A 19,010-nucleotide genomic window follows, 5' to 3' on the forward strand; every position below is an offset into this window, starting at 1 on the left:
CAATTCTAAGAGAACACCTAAGATTGTGTTTAAAAATAAAACAATGAAAAAGAATAAGCAAGAAGATATTTATCCATATATTTTGACTTACCGGTAATTAAAATTGACCCAGCTTGTTTTACTGAATCCTAAATCTCCTTAACGTTACCATTTCCTACATTTCATTTCAGTGTGTTTGTGTACCTATATTCTCTGTATGGGCTAATCCTGTGTCTCCTTTTGGACAGATATTGGGATATTGGGAGAACATCTCATAGATGTGCAATTTCAGTGTGGTTAAATAAGCATTGTTATGTTTAGGTATATATTTGAGTGTTTCATTATGTTTTGAATGTGTTGGGTTTAAACAGGGCCATTCTTCACAGCAGGCTCAGAAATAATCTCATAATTCTTGGCTTTTGTATGTATTATTTTCAAAGCGGTACTTGGTGTTTTCTTTGCTGGTATTAATGTTATCATACGTCATCTGCTGTGCTTATTACTGTGAATAGACAGCATCTAAACGTGTGTGTGTTGCAAGGAAACAAGGAATGCTACATCACCTTGTGCAAACTTTCCATACTCAAATGAGTAATTTATACGTGAAAATGCAGGTTGGCTATTTTTGTTTTTGCATTTTACAAGTTGTACCCTGTGGGAAAGTATGTCTTATATTTGCATAATCTCTTTGTGTTGATTGCTGATTTGGAGTGGATATTTCATTTTTTGGAAGATGCTGCCTCTTATAACTAAAAAATCTCAATGGGAATAATTTAACCATTTTCCACTTTGCTTTTTTTTAAAATGTCATTCACTAAAAAGACTAATAAATCTACTTTAAATGTCAACGTTCCTTCCATGCACATCACCTTCCACTTAATATTCCCTGGACAGTTTGTAAATCCAGCTGCTTAGTGATATTGCTTCCCTGTGACCTCTCCTCCATTCTATGAAAGCTTGAGGGAGCATTCAACTCCCTGCCTGTGAAACATTAAGCAACCAGCCACTTCAGGTGCCATTCAAAATGATACATAAATGCCAATGCTATTAGACAGCTGGTTACAGCTGCCACACCAGATCTCTTCACAGCATCATTCTAGAAAATTTGTGGGGAAGAAAAAAAAGAAGAGTAAGTTTTCCTGGCTTCAGGCTATATAATGAATAAAAGAGTGCTTTCCCACTGGTGCTATGTGTGAGTTGGATGGCCATATACATTTGTTTAATTCATAAATATTCCAGTCACAAGGAGGCTAAGGTAGTAGTAGCACGGACATATATCATTGATAATATGATCACATTTTAACATTTCTCTCTGGTGTGAACATTAAATAAAAAATAATAAACATTGAGAGAGGGGGGAACTGACATATAGTTCTCCACATGATTTGAGCTGGTAAATTACCTGCTAAGAACATGAGTAGATATCTGAAAACCAACTGCAGGTAAATGATTACAGGGCAGATACTTTGCTATTTATAGAAAAAGCAACTTTGTTCTGATTCTACTTTTCGAAGAAATCAGGATGAGTTTAAATCAATGCATGTCCACTCCCTTTACTCTGGGCCGTGATATAGCAGCTTGATTTAAAACCTGTTTTGATCATTTGCCAATATCTGGTGTTTACTGTGGGCTTTTTGACGGATATCTCCTAGTTGGTGCATGTTCTTACTCATTCATTTTATCTTCCTTCCTCCCTTTTCTCTCCTTTACCCACACACATATAAACACACACGTACCCCACTGGTTTCTCAGTGACAGGATGCTATCTCAATTTTTCTAGACTCTTCCAGATTAATTGCAGCATCCTGTCATCCTTAATCCCAATGTATTGTAGCAGTATTTGTGATATTGTGTTATTTGGTGTGATTCGTCATTTGAACAGGTGTCTGTATTTCCCAAGATATATATGAACAGGTACAAACAATGCTGTTTTGAAAAGGGGGGGGCATGGATTTAAGCTATCTAAAACAGGGTTCTCCAACCTTGGTCCCTTTAAGACTTGTGGACTTCAACTCCCAGAGTCCCTCAGCCAGCTTTGCTGGCTGAGGGACTCTGGGAGTTGATAAACACAAGTCTTAAAGGGACCAAGGTTGGAGAACCCTGATCTAAAAGGTGTCTAAGTACCAATATTTACAAATAACCATAAATCTGGCTTCTTTATTTCTCCTAAAAAGAAATAATATTGGTATTTGGAAGTAAGGTTCCCTGCCCACCTAAAATCAGGAACTGTTAATTTAAAACCCGCAAGAAGCATGGTGTTACTATGTGTGGTTCTTTGCAAGGTAAAACGTGTAATTTCTACTAATATGCATGATTGGAATGCAAAATATGACAAAGCTAATGGTTAGCAAGATTTAGAAGCAGGGCTGATTAAATACCATATTAATAACATTATTGGCAAATGCAGAAGCCTTTATAAGCTACAGCATTACAAATTTATCAAAATAATTTTAATTGTAACTTTTAAAAAAACAGTTAGTAGTGAATGCCCTTGAATCACAGGGTAGGATATTAGTTACAAATACACGGTGAAGACAGACTAAACAAAGTGCTGGAGGAGAAGGGGGCTGTTGGAATATGCAGGAGGTTTTTTTTAGTCATTTAAAAGTACATTTTCCCCCTCCAAATCTGGAGAATCGATACCCCAATCTTCCTTGGGTATCAAAGGAAAAACCCAAAGCTGGCAGGATCAGTCTCAATTGCCAGTGCCTAAACTATCATTAATATACGTCCGTCTATATTGTTCAGATCTGTTTTGCAAGTGTTTCCTTTTTTTAAAAAAATGCATAAAAGGAAAAACAGATTAAAAGACACATGTCATTTTGGGGCGAAAGGAGAAAGAAAAGAAAACAATGAACTTGTCACCTGAGGAGGCATATGAGGAGGCAAGGCTGATAGCAATCTGGGATTCAGCATATAATATATATATATATATTATATCCGGATCAATATATATATATGTTGTGTAACCTGTGAACTGAATTCACACTGCAGGTGAGTAATCTTCCTATGCTTTTATTTAAATACAAAGTCTGTCTTCACCCACAGCATAAGAAATGGGAAATGAACAACTCTGCTTATAAGATTATGCTACCACATGCTTTGTTGCTATGCAGGTAACATTTGCAATCTCAGTATAAATCCCTGCTATATATTAACAGCCTCTTTTGTTATTGTTTGGAATTAATCTGCCAGTCATAGCTGAACCCTTGGATGCCAGTGCAATTATTCACAAATAAATTGTCCCAAAGAAAAGACAGAAATTGTGACATTTTTTCCCCTGCCTGACTGTGAATTATGGATAAGCATTGAACAATAAGAGATCAGCAAATTAGAATAGGGCTTCTCTTTGAAATTATAACTTGGTTCATAGCCAGGGCCCCAGTTCATAACTTAATTTTATTCAGACGTTTTAGTTAATTTCCTTTTCAGAGTTTTGCATAATGCCATTGAGATATCTCCGTTTTTATGGATATTTATGCAGAATGTTACAGTTCTGATGAAAGTTGTGATTCAGCCAGCTACCAACCTGTCTAGATTTTTTGTTGTTCTTTTTAGAAATGTACTGAGCATTCAAATTCAACTTACTATGTCTCAATTTCCATATTATAACATGGCATTCAGGATCAGACAGCACATAGACTAGCAGCAAGTTGTCTCTGCTGTGTCTTATTTTGAAAAACTGGTGCAAATATTTAGGCTCATTTGAAGAAAACTCCCAGAGTTCAGTACAACACTTCTTTTCTTCTCATCAGTTCCAAATAAGTAGAGTCTCAAGAAGATTTTTCTTTTCTCTTCAGCAAGTAAGCGAAAAATGCAGGGTCATTCCTGCCTGCAAAAATAATCCTATACTCAGGCCCTTACATATCTAAACAATCATTTTACTCAGGAAAAAAAGATTTGTGCTATCATTCCTGACACAATGTGATGATTCCTGACAACTTCACAACTATCATGCACATCTGTTTCTTTCATATCAAATATGGTGGAAAGATAATGCAAATAGTTTATTTATGTGGAGGGATTTTTGTATGTGATTTACTTGAGGTTTGCAGGCAGAAACAAGACCATCCTTCTACAATGCGAAAGGACCAGTGAGTCCCATCAGTCCCTAAGATGGAACCAGAACATCAACATTTCAGTACCTAGGAGACAAGCTAGATGACCTCTACATGCAAAACTGCTAACTCCTGGATTTAACTTTTCTTTATAATCAAAAATAGCCATACTTCCCCCCCATCAGCACCTTAAATGAATTCTTATATTTGCTCAGTGTTGCTAAATACCATACAATCCCCTTGGCTCAGTCACGTTTATAGCCAGTTGATCGTTTAATCGCAGGCATAATGTTATCTCTGACATCTTCAAGACAGTCCTTTTCATTTAATGTTGCATTATAATGCCGCTTTGAAAATTGCCCTGAATTACAGACTTGACATTTCCTCATTAGAGATTAGATGTATAATGAGTTTATCTGCTGGAACATTCGGGGTCTAAAGAGACTGATGCAGCCAAACACCAGAGATTAACCGGAACGGCTGCATTTTAGCAATCACACTTTAACAGAAGATCATTTAATTCTAAGCATCCACACACCTTTTTTTTTTTTTTCATAAACTGTTTTCCTGAAATTGAGAACAAGGTGTTTCCACTTTTTTTTTCTCTACTCCTTAAGTATTAACTTTGAAATGCTCTGTGAGGTGTTTTTGTTTTTTTTATTTTCAGATATTTTACAAATGTATATCTCCTTATCGCTTTTAAGTTTCAGTATTTTACTGTAAAATGCTACCCCACACAGTATCCTTTTATCTGTTCACTGTTTTAAGTGCGCTAAATTCTTGGCTATACTGTAAAGCACAAGCTTGACATATACAAGGTTCAAGGTTATCTGGACATTGTAAAACAGAAGATGTATGTCACAGATATGCAAGCATTCCATCACAGCATTTCTATCCTAAATATGTCATGAATGAACTCTACATGCAAGATTACTATCCTCTACTATTGTCAGAAGGCTTCGTGTATTGTCTTCAAATTGCCCCAAACTCTGATCCCAAGAGTTTTCCCAAGATTTTTACGGTTTTCAATATCGCATGCTAGTATGCTTCAAGCTGCTGTTATTATGTATAATAGATAGGTCACATGCTTCCAAGTCTGGTAGGGGTTTTTTTTTCCTTCTACAGCAATTAAAAAGAAAATGTAATCTTTTTCTAAAATTATTTTGAAACCTGAAATGAATCTATTCTTCAGTCACCTTATATCTAGTCACAGAAGCCTGGCTGTTGTGCATGTGCTATTGGAGTTGTTCAAACAGGTATATGAATGTACTGCCTTGCTGTGCATTAATTACAGTAGTTTGTAAACACATTTGCCCTACCCCACTCCTGTGGGGGGGGGAAATCTTATTTGGATGAATCTGAAAGCCAGTGCTGAACCTGGCCTTCAGAAAAAGGGACTGTTTTCTGAATTGCTTCTTTACTTGTTTCCTTTTCAGAAGCACAGTGTAAACCATACTACTCTGATTATTCTCGTTTCCGACTTCTGATTCACCAAATGTGCACCACCCATTATCTGGATTTATTCATCACAGGTGTGATTGGCCTCAATGTCATCACCATGGCCATGGAGCATTACCACCAGCCCAAGGTAGGATAGAAGAGTATTGGTCAGTGGTGGATATTAGCATCATTGCTAGAAGGAATTAGAATTGCACCTCTGTTAATTAAAATAGAATAATTGGTAGTGAATTCACTACCACACTAAGTTGATGGAGAGAACTTCACTTTCTTCATTTGGATGGCAGTGGGGAATCAGACCCTCAGTTTCTTAGATCTTATTTAAGTACATACTGTCCATGGAATCTTAGTCAAATATGATAACATACATATTTTCAGAAAGCCTACATATTCCCTCTCTCTCCCTCCCTCCCTCTTTCTCTCTCTCTCTCACACACACACACACGCTCATATCTGCACTTTTAAATATATTTTGATATTTTTTCCAAGAGTTACATCATAAAGTATTTGCAGATGACATCAATTCATAGCCAAATCCATGAAAATCAAATAAGCTGGCTTCCAGTGGGGTCAGGGAAACATCTAGGGAGCATGGTTTCTCTGGGTTGGGGACATGCAATATGTTTTGTATATTATAAACTAAATGAAAGAATGAGTTACAGTAGCTACAAGGGTTGCTTTCCACCAAGGGCTTTCATTATATATAAAATAATCCTGAAAGTTGAACGTTCTGTGTCATTTCTTTCAGTCCCAAAGCTTTTCAGTACTAACAGCCTTTCCATTAACTGCTCAGGTTTTCAGATATCTAAATAATCTGTTACTTTAAAAAATGAATGAATGAATATGCTGAAAAATTAATTAAAGATTAAAAACTCAGGTAATAAGCCTTCTTGGGTTTAGATCTCAAATCTCCTTGATGGATAAATCTAAGTGGGAAATTCTAACAGTCTCCTTCTGTAAGCTTGTGGGAGTTGGAAGGTGCTGTTTAGTCACTGAGTCCACTTCCTTTCTCTGAACAGGAATCCAGATTAAACATCCAACCAGATGGCTATCACAGCTCCTATGACCAGGGTGGGGGCCGGTTTCTGTATAACTGGCTTCTTTGCTGAATCACTGAATTTATTCCTTTGATTTTAATTGCTGCTAAGGTAGAAGCAGTCAAGATTCTGAACACTGGTTGTGCCAAACTTAATGCTTGAGACAAATGTTTCCCAAGGAAGCAGTACGTTTGGGTACTTTTTACACATTCAGAATGCTGTTTCCTCTCAAGACACTCGTCAAGTAAAGCCAGTTTTCTGCTTCTTAATCACATGATATCTGGTAGCTTTAGCACTTATATGTCTGAATGCTGTGTCATTATGGAGAACTACATACAGAAGGATGCATCCAATTCTTTTGAAGTTTTTGTCCACATTGTGAAATTTAAGGCAAAAGATGTGTTAATCTACTTCGTTCTGTAGGTTTAGGGCTCTCTAAGCTTATTTTTCTCCTTAGAGATGACTCATTATCAGACCAGGTAACATGCTAATGAAATGCCTGCAAGAAAAAAAAAAAGGCAGACAACATCAAGAACCAGGCAAAATACATACAGTATATTCTTTACTATTGCAACAATCTATTTTTGTCTGATAACATAACATAACATAACAACAGAGTTGGAAGGGACCTTGGAGGCCTTCTAGTCCAACCCCCTGCCTAGGCAGGAACCCTACACCATCTCAGTCAGATGGTTATCCAACATTTTCTTTAAAATTTCCAGTGTTGGAGCATTCACAACTTCTGCAGGCAAGTCATTCCACTTATTAATTAATTAATGATGATGGCTAACACTGCCAAATTTTTATCCTCTTGTATTTAATTTATGGCTGTCTATATGTGAAAAGCATTTCCAATTTTAGAATATAGAAAATGGCCACAACAAGCCTCAACTTCTTCTCTTCTCAATTCAGACTATCAGAATTAGTCCGATAATGAATCCTTCACCGAAAAACTGGAAGAAGCCTGTTTTTCAGAGATTTTGACCTTTCCATCATACACAGCTCAGTTCAAAATCCACTATAAATGTAATGCATCTAATCACACAAATACACCGTGGGGATTAAATGGAATAAAATGTGTTTTCAGTAAAAAGACTTGTAGCACTCATGATACCTCTGAACACTTTTGCACCAATGTATTTCCTTTACCCAGTTTCACATCAGACCCTCAGATCTCAGGTCACAAGAACCTTTACCATAATTGTTAGCAGTGCCAGGCAACCCCTCCCCCTCCAACTAGCTGAGAAATTACCAAAAGTGGCTTGCCCTCTGTCTTTGCATTGCCACACTTGTGTTTTTGGGATGAAGCAAAAACAAAAAACACCATAATATATTTGACGCCCCGTCCCAAAACTTAATATGAGGACACTAGGACAGCTTGCCAGCTAATGGGATGAAAGAGTGGGGAAAAGGGGAGGTTGGGAGGTTGGAAGGAGGTTGGGGAAACCAATCCTCTCCCTTAAGGAGCTCAGCGTCTCAAATTTCCAAATTGTTCTGCCATTTTAAAATTTGGGAAATCCAGCTAGACATTCATTTAGTTTGGTTTTGAAGCAGAAATGCGAATGAGATATCACAGGAGTCCTGGAACCATGTGTGTGAGTGTGGTGGGGATAGGTGTGAGTGTAGATGTGTGTACAACCTACCTACATACATACATATGCAATAGTACATAGTGCAGATCTCATGTTCTTGGAGGCAGAAATAGAGAGTAGGTAAGAAAAGTCAGAGCCAACAGAGTGTAGAAGCTAGAGTACGATTGTACTGTGCTAATAGAATATGCCATTTTGCCCTAAGGGTTTTTAGTGGTGGTGGGAATTAATGATATCCAAGGCTGTTTCTGGAATATGATTAGACTAATATAAGCAAAGTATAGATGTTGATTTCATTGTTAACCTTCAGAATCCTGAAATCTTTAACCTCACTTAACTACATGATTGCACATAATAACAGTCCAACCTGTTCTTGTAGTCTCAACAATTTATTTTTCAGCAGGACAGAAAACTAAGGGCCTCTCTTCCTTCCTGCTGCGATGATTCAGCTTTTTGGCTGAGCAGCTACTCCCTGCTCCATTAGCAGAAGCACTCTTCCATTTAAAATTGTACATTCAAATTATAAGAACAACTGCTTCCAAATCACTTACTTATGACAGTTAAATGGCTGCCAATTTGTGTACCAGAGTTATTTTTATTTCCTATTGCTTTGAGGAGGAACAAATGCCATAGGTAAAAAAAGGTGAAGTAGAGATGGAAACTCAACAGTACTTAAAAGTCTAATATGATGAGAAAATATGGGAATATGCAGTCTCGGTGGCTGGTTCATCTTGTACAAGCAGCTGGTTACCTGTACTATGATCCACACTTACATTCCATGCTAAAGTAGATTGTTAATTGTGTCTTATCAGTGAGTAGCTTTGTATGATTATGAAACATCAAAGTATGCAGCCATTGTTATGGTTTTTTCCACAAATGTTTAGCTAATTCTGTCTGCCAATGTCAGCATCTAAATATAATAGTAGTCTTATACCGATAAAATGAGCCAAGTAAGTTTGATGAACTGTGTGTACAGGGCGGGAGGGAAGGAAGGAAGCAAAGAAGGAAGGAAGGATGGAAGGAAGGAAGGAAGGAGGAAGGAAGGAAGGAAGGAAGGAAGGAAGGAAGGAAGGAAGGAAGGAAGTAAAGAAAGAAAGAAAGAAAGAAAGAAAGAAAGAAAGAAAGAAAGAAAGAAAGAAAGAAAGAAAGGCTTTCAACTTTCTTTACAGCAGTTATAAGTATAAATTTACCTCTTGCTCTATCGTTACAACATCATTCATTTTTAATAACCTTATTTTATTATTTATTTATTTATTTTATTTATTTATTTATTTTGTCACAACAGTATATATAAGCATAAGCATGAAATAACTATACGATATATAAGCATATATATAAGCATAAGTATGTAATAACTATGTTAATTGGTTATAATGAAAGGAAACAATAGGACAGGAACGGTAGGCACGTTTGTGCTCTTATGCACGCCCCTTACAGACCTCTTAGGAATGGGGTGAGGTCAATAGTAGACAGTTTTTGGTTAAAGATTTGGGAATTTTGGGAAGAGACCACAGAGTCAGGTAGTGTATTCCAAGTATTAACAACTCTGTTACTAAAGTTATCAACTGTACGCGGATGACACCCAGCTGTACATTTCCACCCCTGACCACCCCAATGAAGCTGTTGAAGTGTTGTCTCGGTGTGTGGAGGCCGTACGGGTCTGGATGGGGAGAAACAGGCTCAAGCTCAACCCCTCCAAGACTGAGTGGCTGTGGATGCCAGCATCCCGGTACAGTCAGCTGCAACCGCGGCTGACTGTTGGGGGCGAATCATTGGCCCCAATGGAGAGGGTGCGCAATTTGGGGGTTCTCCTGGATGGACGGTTGTCCTTTGAAGATCATTTGGCGACCGTCTCCAGGAGAGCTTTTTACCAGGTTCGCCTGGTCCGCCAGTTGCGCCCCTTTCTAGACCGGGATGCCTTATGCACGGTCACTCATGCCCTCGCCACTTCGCCTGGACTACTGTAACGCCTCTACATGGGGCTCCCTTGAGGTGCACCGGAGACTTCAGTTAGTTCAGAATGCAGCCGCGGGTGATAGAGGAGCCACTCGTGGCTCCATAGAACACCGATCCTGCAAGGCTGCACTGGCTACCTGTGGTTTTCCGAGTGCACTTCAAGGTGTTGGTTACCACCTTTAAAGCGCTCCATGGCATAGGACCGGGATATCTTCGGGACCGCCTTCTGTTACCACATGCCTCCCACCGACCGGTACGCTCTCATAGAGAGGGCCTCCTCAGGGTGCCGTCAGCCAGACAGTGCAGGCTGGCGACCCCCAGGGGGAGAGCCTTCTCTGTGGGGGCACCTACCCTCTGGAATGAGCTTCCCCCAGGACTTCGACAACTTCCAGACCTCCGGACTTTTCGCCGCGAGCTTAAAACATATCTATTCTTTCGAGCAGGACTGGCTTAATAGGGTTTTAAATATGGATTTTATTGGGGTTTATTTTATATTTCGTATTGTATTTTAAATTTAGGCTATTGGAATAAGTTTTTTAAAATATTGTTTTTATTGAATGTATTGTCTTTATTTTATCTGCCTTGTTCACCGCCCTGAGTCCTCCGGGAGAAGGGCGGTATACAAATTAAATTATTATTATTATTATTATTATTATTATTATTATTATTATTATTAAAGTCATATTTTCTGCAATCAAGATTGGAGCGGTTAATATTAAGCTTAAATCTATTGTGCGTTCGTGTATTATTGTGATTGAAGCTGAAGTAGTCTTCAACAGGAAGGACATTGTAATAAATGATTCTATGAGTTAAACTCAGGTCCTGTCGAAGGCGGCGGAGTTCTAAGTTTTCTAAACCCAGGATTTCAAGTCTGGTGGCATAAGGTATTTTGTTGTATTCAGAGGAGTGGAGAACTCTTCTTGTAAAATATTTCTGGACACGCTCAATTGTATTGATGTCTGAAATGTGGTATGGGTTCAAGACAGGCGAGCTGTATTCAAGAATTGGTCTAGCAAATGTTTTGTATGCTCTGGTTAGTAGTGTAGTGTTTCTGGAGAAGAAGCTACCCAAGATTAGGTTTACAACTCTTAAAGCCTTTTTTGTGATGTAGTTGTAGTGGGCTTTGGCACTTAGATTATTTGATATGAAAACTCCAAGGTCTTTAACAGGGTGGGGGTCATTTGTAAGGTAATGTCCATCGAGTTTGTATTTAGTGTTTAGATTCTTTTTTCCAATGTGTAAGAGAGCATTTGCTGGTTGAGATTTGGAATTGCCAAGTTTGAGACCATTCTGACACAAGGTCTTTTTGAAGGGTAGCTATATTGTTGGTGGTGTTAAAAAGTTTGACATCGCCAGCAAAGAGAACACAATTACATATAATATGGTCACAGAGATCATTTATGTATAATATGAAGAGTGTTCGACCAAGAACGCTGCCTTGGGGAATGCCGCTATTGACAGGAACAGGATTTGATAGAGCACTGCCAATTTTGACCACTTGTTGTCTGTTTGACAGGAAAGCTGTTATCCAATTGTGGAGGGGTCCTGAGATGCCGTACGATTTTAGTTTTAGGAGAAATTATTTAGTTTTAAGAGAAATGATGATTAGTTTTCTAATCATCAAAAAGATATAAGTTCATTTTCTTCTATTTCATGCAAAAAAAAAATCTATAAAAGGTTTCCAGTCAGCAATACATATTGACAATGTATTTTCTCTGATCAAAGATGTCAATCTGCCCATATCAGCAAGTTCCATCCTCTTCACCATAGATTGCTCTATGGTAGATAATGTAGAAATTTTCCACTTCTGTGCATATAAAAGTTTACTGCCATTATTTATTTATTTATTTATTTATTTATTTTATTAAATTTTTATACCGCCCTTCTCCCGAAGGACTCAGGGCGGTGTACAGCCAAAGTAAAATACAGGATATATACAATTAAAAAGAATTTAAAATAAAACTATTACTAAACGGCTGATAATTAAAATAGATTTAAAAATTTAAAACATTAATAAAACCCCAATTTAAAACCAACTATTTATGCCAGTCCTGCTTGAATAAATAAATATGTTTTAGCTCACGACGAAAGGTCCGATATTATCATATATAAAAACAAAGTCCCATGCCTTTTTTCCCCCAACAGTCTGTAAACTTTATCTCTGCCTCTGTGTCTTCTCAATCTAAAATTTGTCAAACCTTGTATAATTTTTTCTCTAATATTTTCATCAGAATTCTCTGGAATGACTCTAAACTTCAGACAAAATTATTTCTCTCTCAATTCTAATGGAGGCAAATTATACAGTTCTTTCTTCGATTTTGTGAATAATTTCTGACATGATCCATCATTTCTACTCTATCATAACTTGTTTTATATTTCCAGATACTTACTTTATTTCCTTCTTTTTAACTTATTCTTCATCTCCTATTTCATCTTTACAAATCTTTTATCCATTCTGTTTCTTCAAAGTTGTAAATGTAGTCTCAAGTAATTCAGTCAATTTACTGCCAACTTAGTCAAAAAAAAATTTTATTGCTTTCTCTTCAGGCTGTTCTAATGATACTCTCCTTCTCTCTCTACCTTCTTTTTGAGTTCTCATGTTGCAATCCAAAAGTAAAAGTATCTCAAGGGAAAGAAGGAAGGCAAAATCTCTCCTTTTTTTCTTCTTTTATCTTCCTGTGCCTTTAATTCTATATTGCAGTCAAACATCAACATCTTTATGGTTACAATCATGCACAGAGTCTACTCATGTTTCATTTATCCTCTGATTTGTAATTTCCATAAACTGTCTGCAGTCTTAAGTAAAATGCAGTAATAAGTTTTTTTTAAAAAAGCCATTCCCATGGTAGGTCTGATTCAGTTGCCTAATTCAGTTACAGTTATTCCAATACACTTTCATAAAATAATTTATTTTTTAATTATAACTATTGCCTTTGTCCATTTTAAACTTTGTTAAATCATCTCTTAAGATTTTTTGCCAAATATTTTTAATCTTTACATTTTTAGTTTTGTAAATCCCCCCCTAAAAAAATGAAACTCACCAAGAGGAATCTTATCCTGCCATAAAAGAAAATCTTTTAATCTGTAGAATGATTAATTCCACAGAATTGAGATTTGGCTAGGCCTCCATAAAGGCTACACCCCGACTGTGAATTTAGATGGAATCCCACACTTTTCAGCTATTCTGCTCACAAGCAAACTGCAAAATCTTCCACCATTCCTAATATCCTCTTCTTAAAATAAGCATCATGACTGCAATGAAGATTAAAAACTGGAATTGGGACACTTGCCTCTATTTCCATGATGTTTTATTTTTTCTATATTTTATCTACAGATAATCCTGATGGTTTAATGCTATGAAAGGCTTCCACTGCGCTGCAGCTTAGTGACTTCTTGCAGTCTTTGAGCCATATCATGCCAAGAAGCCTTTGAGCCACAGCATGGCAAGCAGCCCCTATGGCATGGCTTGCTGCCCCATAAAACAGGGTGCAGAATGTTCAAAAGAGCAGAGATGGGGGTAGATAGGTATGTGGGAAAGTTGAATTGGAGGCAGTCCCTTACGCTATCGAGGCTTAGGCCTAGGGGAGTGCCAAACCTGAAATGGCTTGGCTTGGGGTGGGTCCTCAGCTAATGATCAGTGGAAGTGGGTTAATGACAGCAACAAGAATGCCATTGCTCAGTTATGTTGTCACATGATATTGTGCTTTATAAATCATATCACTTAGTGACAGAAAATCCGATACTAATTATAGTCATAAATCAATGACTTCCTGTACAGATCTTTTCCCTCTAATGACTACATGGTATTTTCTTCCCATAATAACCTAACTTTTCTCTCTAAATTTGGAATCAGGATTAAATATTCATGAAATTCTTTCATTCGACAATTAGGATTTTATCTCCCAAAAGTCTCTCCTTGCCAATACATTCTTGGTAGCAATATTTTACAAAAGGCAGCATTGATATATTAGTAATAGATTCTGTCTTTTGGAGAACTAAGGCGAAGGGAATTGTTATTTGTCCAGCCTAAATTGATTGTTTGCTTGCATATGCTTGGATTTATATGCCAGTCTAATCCACAAAAACAGACCATAAGACCCTCTCCAGTAAGGCGATTAATCAAAATGTACATCAAAATAACAAAAGAAAGGGCAAGGCAAACCAACAACTGACAATTGCAATACACTTTGCTCCTAAGGGATAAATTTACATGGACAAATCTTGTAGCAGAGGACCTCTCTCTGCCCAAGGACCTCTCACTGCAATTTTTTTGGAATAGCCAGGTCTTAATAGTTTTCTGGACTATTAACGAGGAAGGATCTGATCTTCTTGGGGGGGGGGGGAGAGATGATGCCATTTGAACCAGTGGTGGGTTTCAAAAAAATTTACTACCGGTTCTGTGGGTGTGGCTTGGTGAGCATGGCATGGCTTGGTGGGCGTGGCTTATTTATTTATTTATTTATTTATTTAAATTTTTTTACCGCCCTTCTCCCGAAGGACTCAGGGCGGTGTACAGCCAAGGTTAAAACAGTTAAATATACAAATTTAAAATATCAATTAAAATACATATTCAATAATGGCCAAATTAAAACCGTCAAATTGACCCAACCTAAAATACCCCATATAAAATTACTAAAAATTAAAAATTTGAAAAATTTAAAAATCAAGCCAGTCCCGCTTGGATAAATAAATAAGTTTTTAATTCCCGACGAAAGGTCCGAAGGTCAGATAATTGGCGCAAACCAGGGGGAAGTTCGTTCCAGAGGGTAGGTGCTCCAACAGAGAAGGCCCTTCCCCTGGGGGCCGCCAGCCGACATTGCTTGGCGGACGGCACCCTGAGAAGATCCTCTCTGTGAGAGCGTACGGGTCGGTGGGAGGCATAAGGTAACAGCAGGCGGTCCCGTAAGTACCCGGGCCCTAAGCCATGGAGCGCTTTAAAGGTGGTAACCAGAACCTTGAAGCGCACCCGAAAGACCACAGGTAGCCAGTGCAGACTGCGCAGGAGTGGTGTTACCCGGGAGCAACGTGGAGCTCCCTCAATCACCCACGCAGTTGCATTCTGGACTAACTGGAGTCTCCGAGTGCACTTCAGGGGTAGCCCCATGTAGAGAGCATTGCAATAATCCAGACGAGAAGTGACAAGAGCATGAGTGACCGTGCATAAGGCATCCCAGTCCAGAAAGGGGCGCAACTGGCGAACCAGGCGAACCTGGTAAAAGGCTCTCCTGGAGACGGCCGCCAGGTGATCTTCAAACGACAGCCGTCCATCCAGGAGAACGCCCAAGTTGCGTACCCTCTCTGTTGGGGCCAGTGACTCGCCCCCAACAGACAGCCGCAGTTGCAGCTGACTATACCGGGGTGCCGGCATCCACAGCCACTCCGTCTTGGATAGATTGAGTATGAGTCTGTTTCTCTCTCCCCTTCCAGACCCGTATGGCCTCCAGGCAATGGGACAACACTTCGACAGCTTCGTTGAGGTGGCCCGGGGTGGAAAAGTACAGCTGAGTGTCATCAGCGTACAGCTGATAACTCACCCCGAAGCCACTGATGACCTCGCACAACGGCTTCATATAGATGTTGAACAGGAGAGGCAAGAGAATCGATCCCTGAGGCACCCCACAAGTAAGGCGCCTCGCGGTCGATCTCTGCCCTCCTGTCAACACCGTCTGCGACCGGTCAGAGAGATAGGAGGAGAATCACCGATAAACGGTGCCTCCCACTCCCAAACTCCCCAACCGGCGCAGCAAGATACCATGGTCGATGGTATCAAAAGCCGATGAAAGATCTAACAGGACCAGGGCAGAGGAACAACCCCTATCCCTGCCCCTCCAGAGGTCATCCACCAACGCGACCAAAGCTGTCTCCGTGCTATACCCGGACCGGAAGCCAGACTGGAACGGGTCTAGATAGACAGCTTCATCCAGGTACTGGGGAAGCTGCCATGCCACCACACTCTCTACAACCTTCGCCACAAAGCGAAGGTTAGAGACTGGACGGTAATTACCCAAAATAGCTGGGTCCAGGGAAGGCTTCTTAAGGAGGGGTCTCACCACCGCCTCTTTAAAGGCGGCAGGAAAGACCCCTTCCAACAAAGAAGCATTTATAATTCCCCGGAGCCAGCCTCGTGTCACCTCCTGAGTGGCCAGCACCAGCCAGGAGGGACACGGGTCCAGTAAACATGTAGTGGCGTGTAACCTCCCCAGCAACCTGTCCATGTCCTCGGGAGCCACAGAATCAAACTCATCCCAAACAACATCAACAAGACGTGTCTCAGTCATCTCATCCGGATCATCACAATCTTGGTCCAAACTATCCCGAAGGTGAGCGATTTTATCGTATAGATAACCACTAAACTCCTCAGCACGTCCCTGCAAGGGGTCATCCCCTCCCCCCTGGTGTAGGAGGGAGCGGGTCACCCGAAACAGGGCGGCCGGGCGGTTATCTGCCGACGCAATGAGGGTGGAAACGTAAGAACGTTTCGCCTCCCTCAGTGCCACTAGGTAGGTCTTCATAAAAGACCTAACTAGTGTCCGATCAGCCTTGAAACGGCTGGACCTCCAGGTACTCTCTAGGCGTCTTCTCCGGCGTTTCATCTCTCTCAGCTCCTCGGAGAACCAAGGAGCCAATTGAGATCTGCGCTGGGTCAGAGGCCGCAAAGGCACGACACGGTCCAAAGCCCCAGCTGCGGCCTGTTCCCAGGCCGCAACTAGTTCTTCGGTCGTGCCCTGCCACGCTTGGTGAGCGTGGCAGGGAAAGATAACTGCAAAATCCCCATCTCCTCCCGATCAGCTGGGATTTGGGAGGCAGAGAATAGACGGGGGAGGGACCAGTCAGAATTTTTACTACCGGTTCTCCGAACTACTCAAAATTTCCACTACCGGTTCTCCAGAACTGGTCAGAACCTGCTGAAACCCCCCTCTGATTTGGACTTTTTTCTTATCCTTTATTTAAGAATATGTCACCTGCAGAGATCCCAGAGACAGCCTGCTCAGAAGAGTCCCCACTTCTTTAGCGTGCACACAGGGAATAAGTGGGGATGCTGTTCTCTGGGATACCTACAAGTGACATTCTCTTAAATAAAGGATGGGAAGAGAGTCCACTCCTCCAGTTCTTTTGCATGGGCAAACCCCAATGGATGTAGGCAGTCCTCATGATATTTAGGTCCCAAGCTTGTTGCTGTTGTCAGCTTTCCCATAAAGCATCAAAAGTTAGATTTTTGCCCTTATCATCTCTTTACCTGGAATGACAGCAGCATTTCAAAAGCTCACACTATCCAGGAGTCTGATAGGTTTACATTTACAGGCTTCTGTTCATTTAGCAGTTCACTCTTTTTCCTATAAGGCAGGGGATATAATGGATTCAGCTGAAAATGAAATTTGCCAATATCCTCCTTACCGTATGCAGTAATCTACCATTTGTCTCTCTGCTTTCAGATTCTTGAGGAAGCTCTGAAGATCTGCAATTACATTTTCACAATCATCTTTGTCATGGAATCAGTTTTCAAGCTCATTGCATTTGGCTTTCGTCGGTTCTTTCAAGATAGGTAATAATGACTCAGAATAACATTGCCAGGTGTTTTTGTGTGTGTGTTTTTCCTTCAAAAAGTGCCATTCCTAATGTTTCCAGTTACAGCTCTTTCTGTTGTCTAAATATGTGGATGAAAATGAGTTATTGGCCCATTCTTAATGCTAATATACTAATTAAAGGAAAAAATAGTTAAATATATAAATAGTATCTTTTCTTGTGACAGCTAAAAAAAGAGAAAACCTTCTGGAAAAATAGGAACACCCACATAGTAATTTTCTGTCTTTTTAATTGTACCTCAAAATCTTTCTAAAATGGATCCTCATCATATTAGAATCAGTCCTGGTTTAGTTAAAGCATTAATAAAAAATAGGAAAATAAATGGACAAAACTCAGAAAAATGCCAGGTTTATTTCCTATTTGAAACTAGCTGAGTTAGCTGTGATGTATAGAAGTATTCCCAGCTCCTTATATGGATATTTCATCTCTGCTAATTCAATATAAATTATACAGAAGTACATAAGAACATGGATACCCATTTTTCTTAATTTCTGCTTCCCTCTATGAAGGAGTAAGTGTTTTGATAAACTTTTTATGGTAAAATCATATAATGCAGTAATTGACCCTAAACTCATGTCTTATTGGTGGATTTTGCTCCACCACATCATCACACCTTTGCAGCAGCTGTAACTCTCTTACTACAGGTAGTCCTCAACCTTACAAATATTTGTTTAACAACGACATTGAAAAAGTGATGACTGATCCTCGCACTTATGACCATCACAGTGTCCCAGTGGTCCCTGGTCAAAATTTGGACACTTGGCAACTGGCATGTATTTACAATGGTTACAGCGTCTGGGGTCATGTGATCACCATTTGCAGCCTTCCCAGGAGCTTCGAACAAGCAAAGTCATTGGGAAAAGCCAGATTTGCTTAACGACTGCATGAATCACTTAATGACTGCATTGATTTGCTTAAGGACCCCATCACAAAAAGATCATAAGATCACGCGCAACTCACTTAATGACCATATTGAAGTTCCAATACCGATTGTGATCATAAGTCAAGGACTACCTGTAATGTGAACCAATCCTCTTCCCATCACACTGATAACTTGGGTCATCACTGTATCCCTCATAAGCACCAGAAAAAATGCTGGCTCCCCCCTTGTTGCTTCCTATAGCTTGTGTCTTTATTCTTTTATGTTTTTAAAATGAGAAGTTAGCATGCTGCAATGCAAAATACCAGCCTCAGACACAATCTTTATTCCCAAAAATGCGATTATCCTTGAAGCATTCTTTTTAAAGAAATGAAAGGAGACTACAGCTTGGCACGCCTACCTATTTAGTAAAATGTCAAAGGCAAACTGAGGTGACAGCTACTATATGGGGAGATTAGAGGGGACAGTG

General features: G+C 39.6%; 1 protein-coding gene across 2 annotated transcripts in view; it reads left to right on the plus strand.

The window, feature by feature from the left end:
- Window positions 1–19,010, plus strand: part of CACNA1G (calcium voltage-gated channel subunit alpha1 G) — a 491,081-nt gene that overhangs the window by 417,163 nt on the left and 54,908 nt on the right. For both annotated transcript variants that reach the window (XM_058168253.1, XM_058168254.1), the window contains 2 exons: window positions 5,474–5,625; window positions 17,511–17,620. In XM_058168253.1, coding sequence (XP_058024236.1) covers window positions 5,474–5,625; window positions 17,511–17,620 — 262 coding nt within the window. The remainder of the gene's footprint in view (window positions 1–5,473; window positions 5,626–17,510; window positions 17,621–19,010) is intronic.

This window comes from Ahaetulla prasina, chromosome 2 (assembly GCF_028640845.1).
Source record: "Ahaetulla prasina isolate Xishuangbanna chromosome 2, ASM2864084v1, whole genome shotgun sequence".
NCBI lineage: Eukaryota > Metazoa > Chordata > Lepidosauria > Squamata > Colubridae > Ahaetulla > Ahaetulla prasina.